The following is a 21,471-nucleotide window of genomic DNA, read 5'->3' on the forward strand; positions in this document are numbered from 1 at the left end:
CGCCCCCTTTTTTCCAACATGGTATGCCGAATGCTATCCTTGTAACCAAAGTCTCAGTCGAAACAGTACACGGGGCTTCGTGTGATCCATAGTAAGAATTGGATGGTTATAAATATTATTAACAATTTAGACTTCAAGGTATGGAGATGACTGGGTGTAGTATTTTCGAAAAATATGGGCGAAGGCTCAGCAGAGTTTCAGACCGTTAGGCAACACATGACGCGTTTGGGTTCTTCAGAATTTCCATGAAACTGACCCTAACCTACCTAAGGCCATACGCAGGAAACGAACCAACCGCGTATTGAATAATTCAAACCGTGTGCGTAGACTCTGCTCGTTCGCCTTAAATATCCATATCCTGGACTGTAACTTCACTCACATTTATTCTTCAAACGGTGCGCTCGATTGCATTGCAATTCTCCTGTATATCGAATTTGTGATTGCCTTTTCTCTTCTTGTGAAATCCCAATTCGCTGTTTCGAGCATAGAATTGGTGGTGGAATTGCAAAATTAAGCAAGTAGTTCGATTAATTTGAATGGCGGGAGATGCAGAGCCGACATTCAACGGAGCCTACTATGGAGGTCCTGTAGGAGAGAACCCACATAGTGCCTCTCACAAGCTCCCTCGCCCTCGCCGCAGCCATGGCGGCTCCTGCTGCTGCTGCCTCCTCAGATTTGTAATAACCTTCATAATTGTCATCGGCATTGCTGCGCTTGTTATCTGGTTGGTGTTGCGGCCGAGCACGCCCAAGGTGTATGTGGAGACCGTCTCTGTTCCAAAATTCAATGTGACGGGCAACGGTCTGAACAGCAGCATCGCGTTGATGATGAGTATTCGCAATGGAAATAAAAAGATCGGCATCTACTATGATGTTCTGCAATTTTCTGCGTATTATGGAGGATCTGAAATGATTGGGTATACACAGGTGGAGGGATTTTATCAGGGCCACAAGAATACCAGTAGTGTGGATGCCATTCTAACATCTGATCCATCTCTGGTTCTGCCCTCCACAGTATCGAACAGCTTGTCTTCTGACAAATCCGTGGGCGTGGTGGATGTGGAAGTGAGGATGCGGTCGCGGATTCGGATGAAAGTGGGCAAAATCAAGTCCAGGCGCTTCACCATGAAAGTCAAGTGCCACCTTTCGCTACCTCTTAATAACACGAGTGGTGCCTTCCAGAGCACAAAATGCAAAGTTGACTATCACAGATAAATTTTTGGTTCCTCTGTATATTAGGTGATATGGTTCACAGTTATCTAGATTTGATTTTTTTGCAGCAGGTTGTGTGCAGATTCATTTGTTCTCTATTCTTTGTATTATGAGTTATTCAGTTACAATAAAGGCTGTGTTCTATATTCCTTGTGCTATGTGTTTCAGATTCAATTGTTCTATGTTATAAATTTGAGAGCCTGTGTTCGTCATGCTTAACGGTTTTTACAGTGGGATTTTTGGCTCCTAATTCTAAAATTCCCTGCTTTACATCAGCACAATATTTAGATTTGGATTATCATTGAAGCGAGATTGTTTGTCTAAGCAAACTTTCAACCTGTAACAGCAGTCTCCAATTCTTAATACGACCCTAACCGACATCACACCTGGTACTGATTCAGGTATAAATTACTTATACCTGCCATGAAGAGTGTTAGAACTCGTATTAATTTTTTACAATAAATGTTTTTAAATATGTATTTAAGAAACACGATATGAATTTATTGCTGAAGTAAAAAAATTGGAATACAAATTTTCAGCATAGCATCATCCCCTCGTTACAAATTTTATAACTATAATGAAATAGTATATTTATTATTTCTTTACAATATCTTGGGATATGGAAAGTGTCAATACATTTGGGATATGAAAGTATGAATACATGTTTGTGATACTTCATCTTATTTTGTTCTTTATTATGTCCTTTATGTATATTTTATCCTGGATTTTGTTCATAGGCTGTTTTTAATGTTATAAAATTAAATGAAATTAAAAATATATTAAGGATGGAAAAATGTTATAAAATTAAATAAATAAATATAAAATATTTTAAGTATAAAATGATAAATTATGGTATGTCTTATATAGTAAAAAAATTTATACATTATTTTTTATTTTTATTTTGTTAAGTGTTTTTTAAAATGCATATAGATGTTTAATTTATATATTAATTATTTTTATAATTAGTAATAATAATTGAAAATAAAATTATAATTAAGTTAATTTTATGATTTTTTTTAATTTTAATAATGTTAAAAGTACCATGAAATGAGTTTTTTAAACCAATTATAAATTGATGTTTATAGATATTTATTGACCATTTAAATATATGGTTGTAATAGTTATATTTGTATTAATTTGTTCTTGTATATTACATTAATTTGTATCTAGTTAATTTGTATTAATTTTTGTATTTATAATTATTATTTTTAATCTATTTTGTAATTGTTGATTAATTAGAGTTTTTTTATATTTTTTGTTATTTTCAAATCTATTTTTTTATTGATGATGATGATGATGGTTAATGTCCACTGAGACCAAACTTTGGTCTATCGGACCTAAAGAAACGAATTATTTAGTTTGATTTAATATTTTATTCCTATGCTCAAAAAGTTTGGAGAGAAGCCTCCCGAGCTCACTGTAATTTTGACAATGTAAAAGGCTAGGAAGGTCAGTATTGCAACAAAGATTTTGAAACTGAGATCTAATGTGGTTGTATGCAGGGCACTCTAAGAGGAAGTGATTTTCATCCTTGATGTTCATATTCTCACAGAGATGGCAGAACCTTTCCATCCATGGTGTTTTAGGAACTGCCCAACGACCCGTTTCACTATGGAGCTCATGAGAGTTCGTTCTAATCTTGGCTATATTAATTTTCTTCTTTGAGCTAGTTAAAACAGAGAGATACTTTTGATCTTCTAGGGTGGGGTTGATGACCTCCTTATATCTTAATTTTCTTTTAGCTGCTAAATCTTTCTCACACCACATTTTTTCTTTGGACTTAGAAGTAACAATATTTTTAATGTTATTAATGTTTTGCAATGCAACATTCTCGTTGATCTCCCAATGGTTTAACCAAGGCCTGGTGTCTTTATACCAACCTCGTTTGAGCCTTAGGTGGTTTTGGCTGGAATTTAAAGCTATCTTAGGAAGTCTATGGTCTCCTATGTTATTGAGTTTGTGCTTGTACAACAGAAGTCTAGTCATAGCTAGGCTCTCGATAGGGGAAAGGCCCACTTCTGTAAGAAGAATATGATAGGGTGTGTTGCTTTTAATTTTGAGGTTATACGTTATAAAACGCTTCTGGATTTGCTCAATCTTTCTCGAGGATTCTCTAGAGATGTTACAACCCCAAACCTCACATCCATATAAGATAACCAGAGTGACTAAAGTTTCAAAGAGGAACTTATTTCTATCCCACATTACGAGGTTTGTCGTTTTACAATTATTTTGAAGACCAAAATAAGCTTTCCATCCCCCATTAATCCTTTTCTCAATGCTATAGTTCTAGTTGAGCTTGTGATTAATATCAATTCCTAGGTACTTGTAGGAAGACACTTCCTCCAAGTTACTATTGTCATACATAAAATTAGTGTAAGTGTCCTTGGATTTGATAATCATAACTTTTGTTTTGTCAGTGTTAATAATCATACCTATGGTAGAGAAGAAATCCTTAAGAAGTATAAGTTGCTTATCAAGATCAGATGGGCACCTTGCAAGAAGAACAATATCATCAACGTAGAAAAGAAGGATGATGACTATGCCAGCTAAGATCGTGCCAGCACATCCTGCTTCCTCTAAACAACCTTCTAGCTTGTCGATGTAAATGCCAAATAGGGTAGGGGAGAGGGGGCAACCTTGTTTAAGTCCGATATTACACTTAATATCTTTCGACCACCCCTCATTGCTCTTTAACTTGGCAATTACATTCTCGTATAACTTTATAGCGATAACTCTCAATTCAAAAGGAACCTTTAGCTCTTCTAATCTGTTCCAAAGGTTGTTTCTAGGAACCATATCGAAAGCCTTTCTAAAGTCCACAAAGCATTAAAAGAGATTGGATTTATCATTGTGACATTCCTCCACAATGATCCTAAGCGTAATGAGGTGGTTTGTTGTTGAGTGTTGCTTTCTAAAACCTGCTTGGCCTTTAGCCCGCTTACCTTCACTTTCAAGCCATATGCTAAACTTCCTTTCCAAAATAATACCATATAACTTGGCTAAGAGAGCACTGATCATAATTGTTCGATAATTAGAGGGGTTATTTGTATCCCCACTTTTAAAAATAGGGATAATGAGGCTTTGAGTCCATTGTTTAGGGAACCCTTGCTTAACCACTTGATTGAAAAGCTTGTGAATGTGGGGGATGAGGACAGGACCTCCAATTTTTAAGATTTCCACCTGGTAACCTTCAATGTCCTTAGCTTTCCCATTAACCAAGCGATTAACCCCAAAATAATGTTGTCTAATGAGAAAACTTGTTTCGTTATGAGCAGGGTTTCAAAGTTATCCATGACATTTGGAGATTCATAAAGCTTATTAAGATAGGAATTCCAGTCGTGTAAAGGACATATGAGCTTGGAGGCACATTCATGGACAAACACTGAGTCACTAATTTCAATAGGAAACTATCTTTTTACTCTAGGAAATATATAAAGCATTTCCTTGAGTGGTTTCCTTTGTGCGATTTCACTCTGTGGCTGAGCATCACATTCAGTTACCTTTAAATCAAAACACTAAACTTTAAAAAAATATTTGATCCATAGGACCAATTTTTGTCTAAAAGAGTTAGGTGTCTGACCATTTGGGTATCCGGGGTTGCAAATGACTGTTTTGGAGATTTTTAATAGTAATCTTTATGCCTAGAAATTTTGCTTTTTTGATCTGGGGTGATTTTGGATGATGGTGTCCACCTAGTGTTGCATTAGATAGTCATGGCTACATATCAATGCTTTTTTGGTATTTATTCTCAATTTGTATAAGTGGGGTTGTATTCCATATTCATGAGGCATGTGGTTATAGTTTTTCTTCAATTAAAAAATATTTTTAAATATTTTTAAAAAAATTAATGATTTTAGTTATATGTTATTTTTTTATGTGTAAGAGGTTGATTTAATTGTCTAATTTAGAGATATATTGAATTGAAAATAAAAAATAGCATTATACATATTATTTTTTTCCTAAGAAAAAATTGTACTTCCATTTATATTTGAAAAAAAATATGTTTTGCATATACACATTAGAGGTGTGCATTTGCTAGGATTAGCTCAAATCCTTTAGTGGAAAAAAAAAAGAGAAAAGATAACGGAAACTAAATTACATTTACATATGCTTATAAGCATTCATAAAAAGTTTGACCAAAATGGCCTTGAAGAGGAATAAAATATAAAAGCAAAGAAAATAGGAATATAATTCAAAGGGGAAAATTCAAGTAATATAGAAATCACTTATCTTCCCCTTCTTTTTTTTCTTTTTTTGGACTTGTTGTTGTTCTCCAGCTTTTCTCTGGGGTCCACTAGAACCAGAGCCATATCACTCATATATGTCTCTCGAGGATGTTCTTTGTTTGAATCAAAGCTTTTTGATATGTGGACACACTTTGTGCCCACCATGCCATCCTCTTTGTGTACCATATTTATATGATGATCTGACTCTTGAATTGTTGTTGAATGTGTCTTGCTCTGGTAAACAATAGCCTTAACATTCTTATCTTGGGTGCCCATCTCCTTTTGCTAGATTCTTCATGGTTTCTTCTTCTTCTTCTTCTTCTTCTTCAAAGAGATGTGGATCTGTAAACTACCATCCCTTTGGCTTATGTGCCTTATTCTTTCTTGGGTTCTTTTTAGCTTGTGGGCACACATTTTGTAATTGTTCTGTTTGAAAGCATACGCGACATCTGAATGTTGTATTCTCATAGTCTAAAATTTGTGACCACTCAAAGTTTGTATGTTTCAATATAATGTGATCTGATAAACCTTTGGTGAGATCTATCTCAATTAATATTCTAGAAAAAAGTAAAAACACATTTCTTTGTTCTTTCCAAGCCCCTCTTTTTGAACTTTCTCAATGTATTTCCTATACCCTCTAGGACTTGATCGTGCCAAGAAGGAAGAGGGAGGTTTGACAGTCTCACCCAAACTAGAAATATTTAGACTACCATATTTGTTGCATCAAAATATGGAAATCAAGGAGTAATAAAGAGTCTAGCTCTACCCTAGAACCATGGCCCTTCATTTAGAGAAAAATCCAAGTCTTTATGTATGTAACATACCCCTATAATTTAGAAAACAAAACAAAAAAAAACCATACAAACAAACAAACAAACAACTTTAATTATATTACTCTATGCTTTCCAACCTCCACATATGGTTCACTTGGCCCTCAAACGTTTGGTTGTTTGACTTAATAACTAGCACCCAACCGGTCTGGAGTGGATACATTAACACATTATGACTTGATTATTTGAGTTCTTGCGACAACATTACCCATGATATGGATACACTTGATTTGTATATTAATTATTTTCATTAGTGACTTAGCATTCAACATCAACTATGTCTACTGCAGATTCTTTTATTTAATTATATATGCCTAAGGTTGTGGCTTTTGTAATCGCCATATATATTAACCCTTGGCATATGCATTAACTATAATCATCTATGCATTTAATATATTAAACATATATTTCCTTTTAATAATCTCGCCCATAAAGCAAAATAGTTTAGTCTATTTCTTACCTGTAGTAAACAAATATTCATTGGTTTTACCAAGGGATATTACATCTTCCCCCCTAGAATGAAACACCGTCATCGTTGTTTTTCTAGCCTCTAGCACAGACTCGGATATGCTTTGCTTATAAATTTCTATCCTTCCAGGTAACCTCTTTCCGAACAAAGTGCTTCCACAACACTTGAACATGGGTGATAACTTGCTTACGTAACATTATTTCTCTCCATATGAGAATACACATATATCCAACCAGGAACTCTCTGTCGAGTTCAACCTACACTTATAATCATCAAAACTATTATTAGTTATTTATCACTCATTGTTTAAGAAACATATATATAATCAATTTACACTTTGATACAAGCACCATCAGTTGTTTTTTATGTGCTCAACAAGGGTCATCAACTTTCATCACAACCCAATAAGGGTTAGCAACCTACACTCAATAAGGGTTAGCATCATCACTATAAGCTCATCAATAATAACAATAAATCCATTTTTTTATATTTACCCAATAACTATGCCAATTGATAGAGATCCCATCACGTGGTTCTGTTGTAACTACAAGCCATGGAAGTACCAATTCCATTTGCACCACCTGCTTCATAATGATAATAATTCGAAAATCATTGGAGCAACCCCACCAAAATGGATGTGCAGGTTCTTGCCTCTCGTCTTACCGTTTTATCTCCGCCGCCAAGTTATACCTGTAACTAAAATCATGCAGAAATCTTGTAAAAGAAACTATGCTCTAATCGCTTTAGCACCTCCCCGACAATTACGCCAAAAATGTTGGTGGAATTATATGTATTCTAATCCCAACATTTAATTATCGAATCCGGGATCGTAAGAATTAGAGATGCAAGCACAAGAAATGTAGGATTAGAGCCTATTCTAACCTATGCTAACAACTAGTTCTAGAAAGAATCAATCACTAAGGATTATAACTTGTCACTGGATTGTTGCAATCTAATGCTTATCAGGTTTTGTACCACAATATTTCATTACCAACAAAAAATGTTTATGTGGTTTTATATATGTAGCCTATTAGGTCTTGAGAATTCAGTCGTTTTAATCCTATAGTGATACATACAAAAACTCATTAAACATGCTGTAGAAAAGTAAATTGCAGGAAAATAAAGTGTGCGAAGCAAGTAAAGAAGAATAAAATATCAAATATAAATGCTAAGCAGACTTAGAGTCATAATGATATATTTTAGGTCCTTATTCGTTGTAGGAATCTTTTACCAAGTTGTTGCAAGGCTCTAATCAATTAAAGAATCCTAGACTACAAATTACATATTTTTTAATACCTTGATGTAGTGCAGAACCTGGTACCGAGTTACGTACAAAGAGTGTGGAAATTGAAATTCTAAATATTAGTACCAAATTAAGTACAAAAATTTTCGAAATTGAAATTCTAAATAATAGTACCGAATTAAGTACAAAAATTCTAGAAATTGAAATTTTGAATATTAGTACTGAATTAAGTATAGAAATTCTATAAATTAAAATTCAGGTATGAAAACATATTAAGAATCCAATTCAAGTGTTCTTAACTCTTAAGCCTGAGAATATTAACTCTAATCTAATCATAATGCCTTTTACTTAACAGATCTGAAGGTAAAACAATAGATCTATGAATGTGTGAAATACAAATCTACTAAAAAAACTGAAAATACCATCAAATAAAATATGTAATCATAAAAAAAAAATAAAAAAAAAACAAAAAAAACAAAAACAAAAACTGAATATTAACCTACTCTACAAATAAAAACCATGGTGTTACCTGATTCGAGGGGCCCTTCTTGACTTCGCAATGTTCCCAACAACTAATTCAAACCAGTACGATGCTCAAAATTAAATAATTAAATCTTCATTGCCAAAAACTTAACTTCTATTTACAAGTGAAACTTCAAATTTGATTGCAAAAAACCAACTAAAAGATGATCCCAGAATTCCTCTTTGCGTCCTTCTCTCTCTGGTTGTCGTGCATATCTATTTATTTTATATTACAATGGAGAGGAAGCGATGGTCCAAAGGATCATATCAACTTCCATAAAAATCTAACTCCCGTACTATAATTAAGATAACAAATAATATTTAAAAATGGTCTTGTTATGATTTGGGAATGTATTAGATTATTGTTGGAGATGGAAACGATGCCACTTTGCATCAGTTTGACTTTCCTGCAAATCTAGACATAACTTCCAATAGTTGTTGCCGAACTATTAAACTGGTATCAAACTAAGTACCAAATTTCTGGAAAATGCCAAACTGGTACCGAACTAATTACCGAATTTCTGGAAAATGCCAAACTAGTACCGAATTTCTGTAGGTGGAATTTAGGTTTGACTGTAACTTTGAATCAAGGATAATTTTAGGGGCGAATGTTCGCCCTGTGGCGAAATTAAGGGGTTTTAAATTTTTAGTGGACGAATATTTTGTATCATAGTACATTTTTACAAATCACCTCAAATAGCCCACCTTATTTTAAGGGAGAGAGTAAAAAAGGTAAATTTAGCCCTTGAAATTAGGACTTACAACCTTCCATTCGCCCATTTTCAAGAATAGGTTTTATTTAAGTGAATCCAATCGCCCATTTTCAAGAATAGGTTTTATTTAAGTGAATCCTATGGGCCAAATACCATATTTATAAAAGAGGTATGGTAAATTAATAAAAATATAAATCAATGAGAGGTATGATAAATAAATAAAACATTTTTTATATTTACTCCATAAGTCACCTTATATACATGTAAGGGTGTAAACAAATAAAAATATAAGTAAAGTGGAGGTATGGTAAATAAATAAAACGTCTTTTTATACTTACTTAAAAGGTATGGTAAATAAATAAAAATATAAATAAACTAGAGATATCGTAAATAAATAAAACCTCTTTTTATATTTAGTCCATAACCCTCGTTCTATTTATGAAGGCTCAAGAAAGAGGTTTTATTTAAGTGAATCCTATGGGCCAAATACCATATTTGTAAAAGAGGTATGGTAAATTAATAAAAATATAAATAAACTATGGTAAACAAATAAAACATTTTTTTTTATATTTACTCCATAAGTCACCTTATATTTACGAACACTCAAAAAATGGGTTATATTTAGGTGAAACCTATGGCCAAAATACTATGGGACAAATACCATGGACTAGATTGTTATTAATACCATGCAAAAAACCATTATTAACCCTAATATTAGAATTAATAAAAATAAAAATGGCACATGGTATTTACCAAAATGGCACATGGTATTGACCCATGGTATTCACCTGGAATGTAGCCTATTTAAATGGGGGAATTAAACCAGCATGTAGCCTATTCTAAGATTCACTAGGACTTTACAAACAGCATGTAGCCTATGCTAAGATTCACTAGGACTTTACAAAGTTTTATTATTTAGTGAAAGACTCGTCAAGATCTTACAAGATTTTATAATTGAGTAAAATATTCGCCATGCCTGGTGAGAGATTCGCCAAAAAATTATATATACATATTATATTATTGATAAAATCGCCTTCCATTTTTCCTATATACCATGGAGATTCACCCATTTATTATATTTATAAATTTAGGGGGGGTTCTTAAAATTTTCCCTGCTTTGAATAATGTCTTGAGCTTGATATGTGAGCTAGGTGTGTACATAAATCCATCCATAAACATGTAGTTTCAAACCATGTCATCTCTAGAAGTGCCAATGTGTTAACCTTTACTTAGTACTGAAATTGATATAAGTATTGAATTGCCAAATTCCAGTATTAGAACTTGTTTGATTGCTACAACCTGTCATTTAACTTCAAAGTATAAAATACACCTTGATAAGGCTTGATGTCAACCTTCATTTCCATTTTAAATAAGGACTATGAATGATTGATGACACTTGAATTGGGTTAATCTTTTTAAGATGATTCATGACACTTGAATTGGGTTAATCTTTTTAAGATGATTCATGACACTTGAATTGGGTTAATCTTTTTAAGATTCTTTCTTAGACTCCCACTTTGGGTCTTCTTGATCTGTCGATTTCCCCTCTAATTAGATATCCACATTAAAAACTCCATCTTATCCAAATAGCCTAAGCTTATTGGTCAGGCCACCATGAGGAGGGTCACATTATGATTTATATCTGTGACTTGTGCTTAAGGGATATTTATAGATTCATTGGCCATGACTGAGGTTTTGTGACTTTTATCTTAACCAATCTGGATCCCTTGTAACCCCCACAATAAACCCAAAGAAATGTGCTCTGATATCAATATGATTCATAAATTGTCATGGATATTCTACTAGACAATTTTTCACAACAAATCTACTAAAATATATTAGAAAATCCAAAATCTACACTATGAGGGTTTATTTCTCCTTATATTTTTGGATTTGCCAATTATTATTTATTTCATATACATGCAAATTATAATTATAACCAAAATAGAGAACAAATATAACTATCACTCACAAACCACAAGAACACAAGATATGACTTGGGAAACCCTTTCGGTAGAAAACCCAGCTAGAAGGTGAGGGTACTCCACTCTCTCTTTCTTTGAATAGAAATCAATGCAATTATAAAGAATTGAAACTTGTGGCCTATGCATTGTTATAGTGCACCAACCCTCTCTGTTTCCTCTCTCCCTATTCACTCTCGGATACTCTACTCTTCTATGGAACAAAATGCACATTAATAGAATGGAACCCTTTTCCTCCTAGTGCCTCAATTATAACTCAACCCGATAGCCTACTAGTGGTTAAGTTTGACTCATTCAAATCTTAACTAGAGCTACAATATTGACTCTTCTAGAGTCTTCTTCATCATGATCAAGTGGCTAGCCTCTTTTCCATAAATACTAGGGGTTGATGTGACATCCTCTCGAATCATGGTGGTCAAAACAAGAAGGTCAACTTTTGGGTGGCATAACTTTTGCATATGGACTCTGATTGAGGTTATTCTTGCGTTGTTGGAAAGGTATGTGTGTAGAATAATGTTAGAGGGTCCTTGCCTAAGCAACAAAGTGTTACCCCTAAAAAATTCCATTTGTTGCCTCAGACTGCTTCTGGAAGGTTTCAAACCCCAATTTACTAAACTAGGCCGTGTGTGTAAAAATGTTCTTATGAGCTAATTCATCTACTTTTTCAACATTAAATGCATCATGACAGATGAAAATAATAAAATTATCCAATTCGAATCACCCCAGCTCAAATATAAATAGATAAATAAATAATTAGACCACCCCACCACCTCCTGACTCCATTAAAAAAGGTTGATTGAAACCTCCCATCCAACAGTCAACAAATATGAATATCCCTTGTTTAGTTAAAAAAATACTCTTCTCTCTTCATACCATCTAATATATTGAGTTACTTTTTAAATATTTTTAAACATACAACATGAACCCATGTAATATGATATTGGTTTACTAATGAATTCCTTATGCCACAATATTAATAGAGAGATGTTATCATTAAAGATATTTTAAAAATACCCCCTCCTCCCCCACCCCATAGTTGATCTAATCTATTATCAATATAATCAAATCTTGTTAATCATTTAAGTGTGAATTACATAGAGATGTCTTTTACATCTATTGAAATTATAAGTGCATTCCAACTTAGATAGCCATCTCTTTTTCTTTGTTCACTTTATTTTTTCTTATTTTAATTTATTATTTCTTAATGTTAGACCTATTTTTTGTGGAGTATTAAGATAGACCATGATACCTCCTTAGAGATACCTTAATGATCTATATACTTGTAAATGCATGCAATTCCCATTTCAACCCTTCTTTGCCTCTAAAAAGTTCATTTAGTCCTTGAATCAAGCTTAAAAATTATAGGACTTACAATTGATAATATTCATGGTTAATTTTGACATGATAGTTGATATGGGATAATCACTTCGAGGACTTTCAAATGCTCACCTAAATCATGTGGGATATGAGTGAAAAGGCCATTAAAAAGTGAGTGTTATGATAATATATCATTAGAAAATGAAAAGATATTCGTAAATCATTTTTCCATAAATATTTTTTATTTTGAAATGGGAGCTCTCATATGGGAGCTCTCTCTCCTACTGAGATAATTTTCATTTTCAAATGGGAGCTCACCTACTGAGATAATTTTTGGATTTCAACTATGATTGTGGTTATTGATTTTAAGTTTTAACCATCGATAAGGGATTATGTATTTTGGGAAGTGTGTTTAGAGTTATCATATTAGAGATAAATTTTTGAATATCAACCGTCTTTATAATGGTTCGTTTTGACCCTCCATAGGGAATGTTGGATTACAACAAAGAACTTCTTTATAGTAATGGACACAATCCTTATTGAAGTGTAACTACACTAACACAAAAAGCTATTTATGATTGTGGTGGTTGGTTTCGCCATCTATAAGGGATGGTGGGTTATAACAAGAACGTAAACTTCTTTGTGATAGTGGATACTATCTTCGAAAAAATTGTAGGTACATTTAAAAAAACGATTTTTGTTGATTTAACAAACAATGAGGGTAAGAATGATTCCAAATTTGTAAATTAAATCATTATTATCGCTCCATATTTTTAGCGAACTTACCGCCAAAGTTAATGGCTTATATAACATTTCCAAATATGTTGTTTGGTGTTATCAATTTCACAATTGATATTTGCATGTTGTGTTGAGCCGTTGTTCACAATGGGAAAGAAAGACATTTTCTTATCGCACTAGAGACCCAAGCTTGGGGGTGGGCGGTGTGAAATGTGAGCCTATATCTAGATTGGAGGATGGGTACAAGTAGAAAATCGCAGAGCTCAATGTCACCCCATCTGAGATAAAACATTTGTCTCATGTGAAACTTATGTGTCTCGGCCATTATTTTGTGTAATGTGTTATATTGGTGAAATTTCTCACATTCACATTCTTTTACAAGTATGTTTTTTTTAAATCTGGATAATCTGTAATTGGTGAGAGTTATCTTGAACAGACCTAGGATCAAATCTACCTGGCTGCCACTATAAACCTAGGCTACCTGCAACAACCTGCAAGCCGCACAATAGCAGGAAACTTATGCCTCAACAAGAGCCGAGACGTACTCTATAGGGTCACCTACTCTTCTAGCCAAGACACAACAGGACAAATATATACTGAATGAGATATAAACCCTCATCTCATGAGTTTCACCCAGCGAAACTCACAGTTAAACCCCATATCACTGTATTCCTTCAGAAGTATGTTACCATTTTCAGGCTGGCAAAGGTGGAAGCCTCTCATAAACATCGCTTTCGAATGAAAGGGACAGATAAGCACGAAAGATGTCTGCCCAAGAAACGTGTCACGCCCATGTTGAAAGGGATAGATAAGCACCAAGGAAGATGTCCACCCAAGAAACACGTCACACCCCTTTTTTCCAGACATGGTATGCCGAATGCTATCCGTGTCACCAAAGTCTCAGTCGACACAGTACACGGGGCTTCGTGTGATCCACAGTAAGAATTGGATGGTTATAAATATTATTAACAATTTAGACTGCAAGGGATGGAGATGACTGTAAGTAGTATTTTCGAAAAAGATGGGCTCGAAGGCTCAGCAGAGTTTCAGACCGCTAGGCAACATATGACGCGTTTGGGTTCTTCAGACTTTCAACGAAACTGACCCTAACCTACCTAAGGCCATACACAGGAAACGAACCAACCGCGTATTGAATAATTCAAACCGTGTCCCTAGTCTCTGCTCGTTCGCCTTAAATATCCATTTCCTGGACTGTAACTTCACTCACATTTATTCTTCAAACGGTGCGCTCCATTGCATTGCAATTCTCCTGTATATCAAGTTTGTGATTGTCTTTTCTCTTATTGTGAAATCCCAATTCGCAGTTTCGAGCATAGAATTGGTGGAGGAATTTCAAAATTAAGCAAGTAGTTTCGATTAATTTGAATGGCGGGAGATGCAGAGCCGAGATTCAGCGGAGCCTACTATGGAGGTCCTGTTGGAAAGACCCCACACAGTGCCTCTCACAAGCTCCCTCGCCCTCGTCATAGCCATGGCGGTGTTGAATATGTAATTTAAACTGCGCTGACGTACAACGCCCAAAAACCGCTCAGCAAAACCATAAACCATTTTATGCATATCGGACCGCTTTTGCATGAAAGAGGTTTCCGTATTTTTGACTCCGATACGATTTGGTGCAGACACGTGGCTCTCCCCATACGTCATCATCTCTGACATATCGGGACGTAAAGTTCAACCCAAAATTGGCTTCCGATATTCTCCTCCACCGTCAGATCTGCTCCCGAGCTCTCCGCTGTCGATTCCCTGAAGATGCATACAAGCGAGCATTTAATATTTACGTGGATTTGAAGATTGGTTGACCGCGGTAAAATAATTAATGAATTAAATGTTCCTGTAGAAGTATTGGTAGGGGCTTTAAATTTTAATTTTTTTTATACGCACGAAAGTATGGTGAATTTAAAAGAGGCATGGTCATTTTGTTATTATATTCACGCAATATCCAAAAATATAGAAGCTCGTACATTATGTAATTTTGTTTGGTTGACTTTTTTTGTGAAATGACTCGAGGTTTACATAGTAGTGAATATGAAACTGTTGATGTATCGTAAGTAAGTTGTAATATGTGAGAGCTCGGGGCAGCGAAAGAGAACAGAGAGAATTTGCACAACAGTGCATGAAGAAAAAGAACAGAGATGAGCACATTTGTTTTGTAAGCCTGTGTAAGTTTTTTTTACAGCGGTATGTGAAAAAAATTAGTTTTACAGCAGTAATGTAAAAAGGAATTTACAGCAGTAAACCCAGCTCAGTAAATTCTCATGTGGAGACAGAGTAAATGTTTTTGGTTGAATGTATTTTTGTGGTGAATCCCTCTCAGCAAAGAGGATGAATATGTATCAGTCATATATTTTAATGAATAGAAATGTTTTTATGGTGTTGTTTTACTCTGTTCGTCAGTAAAATTTTTTAAAGCTTCCCTGTGCACAAAAGATCCTGGAAAAGTAGAAGCTTCCCTGTGCACAAAAGATCCTGGAAAAATAGAAACAGAGCATTGCCTCTGTGTATTTGAATTTCTGTTTTTGGGATTTTCTCATTAAAAATACCCAACAGGCTGCTCCTGCTGCTGCCGCCTCCTCAGATTTGTAATAACCTTCATAATTGTCATCGGCATTGCTGCGCTTGTTATCTGGTTGGTGTTGCGGCCGAGCACGCCCAAGGTTTATGTGGAGACCGTCTCTGTCCCAAAATTCAATGTGACCGGCAACGCGCTGAACAGCAGCATCGCGTTGATGATGAGTATTCGGAATGGAAATAAAAAGATCGGCATCTACTATGATGTTCTGCAATTTTCTGCGTATTATGGAGGATCACAAATGATTGGGTATACGCAGGTGGAGGGATTTTATCAGGGCCACAAGAATACCAGTACTGTGGGTGCCGTTTTAACATCTGATCCTTCTCTGGTTCTGCCCTCCACAGTATCGAATAGCTTGTCTTCTGACAAATCCATGGGCGTAGTGGATGTGGAAGTGAGGATGCGGTCGCGGATTCGGATGAAAGTGGGCAAAATCAAATCCAGGCACTTCACCATGAAAGTCAAGTGCCACCTTTCGCTACCTCTTAATAACACGGGTGGTGCCTTCCAGGGCACAAGATGCAAAGTTGACTATCACAGATAAATTTTTGACTCCTCTATATATTAGGTGATATGGGTCACAGTTATCTAGATTTGATTTTTTGCAGCAGGTTGTGTGCAGATTCATTTGTTCTCTATTCTTTGTATTATGTGTTTCAGTTACAATAAAGGATGTTCTATATTCTTTGTATTACGTGTTTCAGATTCATTTGTTCTATATTCTAAATTAGAAAACCTTTGTTCGCGCTGTTTAGCGGCTTTTGCAGTGGGAAATTTGGCCCCTAATTGTAAAAGGTCCTGCTTTGCATGAGCACAGTATTTAGAATTGGATTATTATTGAAGCGAGATTGTTTGTCTAAGCAAACTTTCAACATGTAACAGCACTCTCTAATTCTTAATACGACCCTAACTGAATTTTGCCACCTGACATCACACCTGGTATTGACTCAGGTATAAGGTACTTATGCCTGCCATGAAGAGTGTTACAACTCTTAAGAAGAATAAATTTTTTGGTTAAATTTTTTTAAATATGCATTTAAGAAATACAATACATGTTTTTAAATATATATTTAAGAAACACAACATGAATTTGTTGCTGATAAAAAATTAGAATGCTAATTTTCAGCATAGCATCACCCCATTGTTACAAATTTTATAACAATAATGAGATATTATATTCATTATTTCTTTACAATATCTTGGGATATGGATGTGTCAATACATTTGGGATATGGAAGTGTGAATACATGTGTTTGTAATACTTCATTCTATTTTGGTCTTTATTATGTCTTCTATGTTTATTTTATCTTGGATTTTGTTCATAGTTTTTTTTTTTAATATTATAAAATTGATTTAAATTTATACATATGTCTAATATTTTAAGTATGAAAAAAATGTTACAAAATAAAATAAATAAATATAAAATATTTTAAATATGAAATGATAAGTCATAATATTAATAAAAAATTTTATATATTAAAAATTTTTAAAATTTTGTTAAGTGTTTTTTAAAATGTATATAGATGTTTAATTTATATATTAATTATTTTTATAGTTAGTAATAATAATTTAAAATAAAATTATAACTTTATTAATAATAATACATTGAACTTTCTCAATGTATTTCCAATACTGTTGGGTCCCTATAATACTAGTGATTACCCCATTACTATTGTAGTTATACCCCTTATTTATATTGTTGTGCCCCTATTACCCCCACATTGTTATTTCTGTGCCCCATAGAATCCCTCTATTGTTATTTTTATGGCTTTATATTATTATTGTTAGGTCGGCTGGATTATATTGTGACTCCTTAGACTCCTATATATAGAAAGGAGGTTTTGTCATTTGTATCATCGAATAATTGTTCATTTATGTAATGTAAATGAGGTTGCCCCCTCGAAAAGGCTGAATTCTAAGGCGTTGATCTATCTTTTCTATCTTTTCTTGAGCTGGTTTCATAACATTTGGTATCGGAGCTTTGGATTCTAGGGTTTCGCTGCTCCAAACAGGTCATCGTGGCATTTTCGCTATAAGTTTTTTTTTTGTGACGTTTCAGAAGTCGCAAAAAAAACCCATTTGAGAAGAATTGGGGCTGAAGCTTGGATCCGAATTTCAGTGTTTTTAGCGCGATATTTTCGGAGATATGATCTGAGGAAGTTGGTCTTTTTGCAGACTCCTGAATTACATTCAAAATAGGTGACCTGGGGAAAATCGTCATAACTTTCTCTCTGAGGATCGGATTGAAATTTCGTAAAAAGGTACAGAAAGAGAACGGACTGTAGTTTCTTGTATGCATGTTTCAGATCCAAAGGTCGAAACAGTGACTCGTGGCATGTCGTACAAGTTCGCTCTACTGAATTAGTCTATAAGCAAGTCACTGTGGGAGATTTCACATAACTCTTCCTTGGAGAATCCAATTTGGGTCAGACTTGTGGCATTGGAAAGACGACACAGAGGGATACTACAGCTCACAAATTCAGAAGTAGATGATTGGAAAGTACAAAGATACATCAGAGGCAATATCGAGCTCCTACAAAGTGAAAAAAGGTGTGTAGATTTTCTTAAATTTTTGCTTAAGCTTGGTTTGAAAATTTATTTTGAAGGAATTCAAAAGGCATAGTAGAGCATTATTATCGGTAACTGATGCCCCGAGGAAAGAAAATGCAAACACCTAGTAAGGAACCTGAAAGCTCTAGCATAACTCATGAAGAAGAGGAAGAAATGCAACATGATATATCAAAATTACAAGACCAAGTGCAACAACTGTCCCTTGCACAAAAAGGAACAGAATCTAAGATGGATGGTTTAAAGAAAGATGTAGAAGCTAAGATGGGTGGTTTAAAGAAAGGTGTAGAAGCTAAGATGGACTGTTTAAAGAAAGGCGTAGAAGCTAAGATGATTGACGTGGAAGCTAAGATGGATGATTTGAAGATATATTTGAAGACAGACATGGACGAATTGAAGATAAATATGAATAAGTTGCTACAAGAAATAGTCCCTAAGGGTGAAAGAGTACTAAAGGAAACTCATGATGAGAACAAAAGAAATGTTAATCATGATTCCATAGACTCTAATGTTGGATCGAAGACTCACCATGTTCCAAAAATCGATATGAGGAAGTTTGATGGCAAGGATCCTGCCACATGGATATTACAGATGGAGCAATTCTTCGATCTCAATAATGTGCAAAACACACAAAAGGTACGTATGGCAACTTTATATTTGGAACCAAATCAGTTTGTATGGTATCAATGGCTTTGTTCTCGTAAACAATTTATCACTTGGGCAATTTTTACGGAAGAATTGATAGCACATTATGAGGATACAAAAAGCAACACTTTTTTTAGCCAATTGATAAGTCTCAAACAAAAGGGTTCAATAATGGAGCACATTGAGGAGTTCCAAAAATTGAACATAAGGGTAAAAGATATTCCAGAGGAGCATAGGATTGATGTGTTCATAGGGTCTTTAAAGGATAATATCCAACATGATGTGCACCTTTGGGAACCTGATTCATTAGAGAAGGCATTCAGGTTAGCAAGAAAAATGGAAAGTAAAATTATGGAAACTAGGAAGCATACCATTCACAACTATAAAGATGGAAGTGTTGTTGCCCATAGTCTTCCACAACCTACAAGGTTGACACCACAACAATTGGAAGAAACAAGAGCAAAAGGGTTTTGTTACAATTGTAATAGCAAATTCACAAAAGGTCATAAGTATGCTGAGAAGAAATTATTCTACATAGATTGTGAAGAGGAAGAAGAAAAGGAGCAAGAAAGGTCAAAAGAAGAGGATATATTCCAGGAACAAAGCCTAGATGAAGAACAAATAAATCCGACCATATCTTGTAATGCATTGGCGGGAATTACCACTCCTCAAACCATCAAGATAGAAGGACAAATCAAGAAGAAAAAGGTAATAGTGTTGATTGATTCAGGAAGCACCCACAATTTTATTCATTGTAGGGTAGCAAAAGAATTGAATTGCTTCCTATATCCAGCACCAGAGTGTCAAGTGATGATTGCAAATGGAGGAACAATAAATTGTTCTGGAAAGTGCCATAATATCAAGCTATCCATGGGAGAATATGTATTGACTAGCCCAATGCTTTCCATTCCAATGGGAGGTGCTAATGTTGTACTAGGAGTCCAATGACTACAATCCTTGGGTACAATAGCTTTTAATTTTCAAGAACTTTTCATGAAATTTTCTACGGAAGGAAAGGAAGTTGAATTAAGGGGTATTGCAGGGAAACCAGGAAAGATAATCAGCTCTAATGGCATGACAAAGCTTCTAAAAAAGGAGCAAAGAGGTGTAATTGCACAATTATGTTCGCTAGATGTTTCCACATTGGAATCATCTATTTCTCTAGATCTCCAAAAAGTCCTGGATAATCATTCCAAGGTATTTGAGACTCCCAAGGGTCTCCCACCTATGCGTGATCATGATCATGCTATTCATCTGATTCCAGGAAGTGTTCCTCCAAACATCAGGCCGTACAGATATCCATATGTCCAAAAAAGTGAAATTGAACGTATGGTTGCAGAAATGTTAGAGGCTGGTATAATTCAACCGAGTCAAAGTTCTTTCTCAACTCCAGTAGTATTGGTGCACAAGAAGGATGGATCATGGCGCATGTGTCCAGATTATAGGTGTTGAAATTTGGTACCGGAGGACAGGTGGTTCCCTTAGGCTTTGATCTTTGGCCTAGGGAAAAGTGTCCAAAAGAATTTAATTTTTCTCCTAAAGTGACTTTATAACTTTATAAAGTTAAATCTAATTTAAAAGTGACTTTAAGTGATAAAGTTATTAAGTCTAATTTTAAAGTGATTTTTATAAAGTCAATGAAAAATTAGAAAGGAAAAGTGACTTTGGAAATAAATGACTAAGTGGGTCTTTATTAAAGTGGGGTGAATTAAAAAATAGAAATTGAGATTTAAATGAGCATTTAATCTCAACCATTGATCTAAATCTATTTCAGCCATTGGATTTAGAGATCACCCAAAAGTCACTTGGATCACCCGAAAGTCACTTGGAGTTATATTAAAGGAGGAAAAGGAGGAAAATGTCATTCATTCTTTCATGAGCAGATTGGGAGAAGGAGAGCAAGAGAGATTTCTGAGCAGGGAGGAGAAGGAGACAACAGTTTGGCACACATTCCAAGGCAGCAGTTGAGCAAATTTGTACAGCTGATTCAGCACATAGTGAAAGGCAGATTTTTGCACAAAAATCGAGGAGCAGTTTGCTGATTTTTCTGCACACAAAACGGAGGTCGTACAACATTTATTGCTGTCCTGTTTGCTGTAATTTCCAGATTGTTGTGAGGCACGGGAAAGGAGATAAGTTGTAAATTTGCTTGCTGATTTTTTGCTGAATAATTCTCACTGTAAAAAGACAATTTTCAGAAATAAAGAAGAGCTCTCAAACTGGTTTTCCCCAAGAGTTGTAGGGGGTTTTTCCAGGGTCAAGTTGACAAAAAATATCAGTGTTTTAATGTGTTTTAATGGCTGTTTTTAATTGCTGATTTTTAATTCTGCAATTTCCAGCATTCTGAAAAATTTCCAGAATTTGTGTTTTCAGCAATATTTTTTTTTTTTTCAGTCTGTTAAATGTATGGTTAT

The 21,471-nt window shown here is 34.6% G+C and overlaps 2 protein-coding genes across 2 annotated transcripts; both read left to right on the forward strand.

The window, feature by feature from the left end:
* The first annotated feature begins 171 nt into the window (after window positions 1-171).
* On the forward strand, window positions 172-16,690 carry LOC149218940 (NDR1/HIN1-like protein 10). The gene is made up of 2 exons (XM_089384176.1): window positions 172-1,282; window positions 16,456-16,690. The coding sequence occupies exon 1, from the start codon at window positions 537-539 to the stop codon at window positions 1,212-1,214; it is 678 nt and encodes a 225-aa protein (XP_089240302.1). The 5' UTR covers window positions 172-536; the 3' UTR covers window positions 1,215-1,282; window positions 16,456-16,690.
* Window positions 15,810-16,535, forward strand: LOC149218941 (NDR1/HIN1-like protein 3; the record flags this gene model as incomplete). Its single annotated transcript, XM_089386667.1, has 1 exon — window positions 15,810-16,535. A coding segment is annotated over one exon (579 nt), but the record flags the coding sequence as incomplete, so codon positions are not given.
* Window positions 16,691-21,471: the final 4,781 nt, after the last annotated feature.

This window comes from Pinus tabuliformis, chromosome Q (genome assembly GCF_031772625.1).
Source record: "Pinus tabuliformis cultivar Carrire ecotype Pingquan chromosome Q, CPIR1, whole genome shotgun sequence".
NCBI lineage: Eukaryota > Viridiplantae > Streptophyta > Pinopsida > Pinales > Pinaceae > Pinus > Pinus tabuliformis.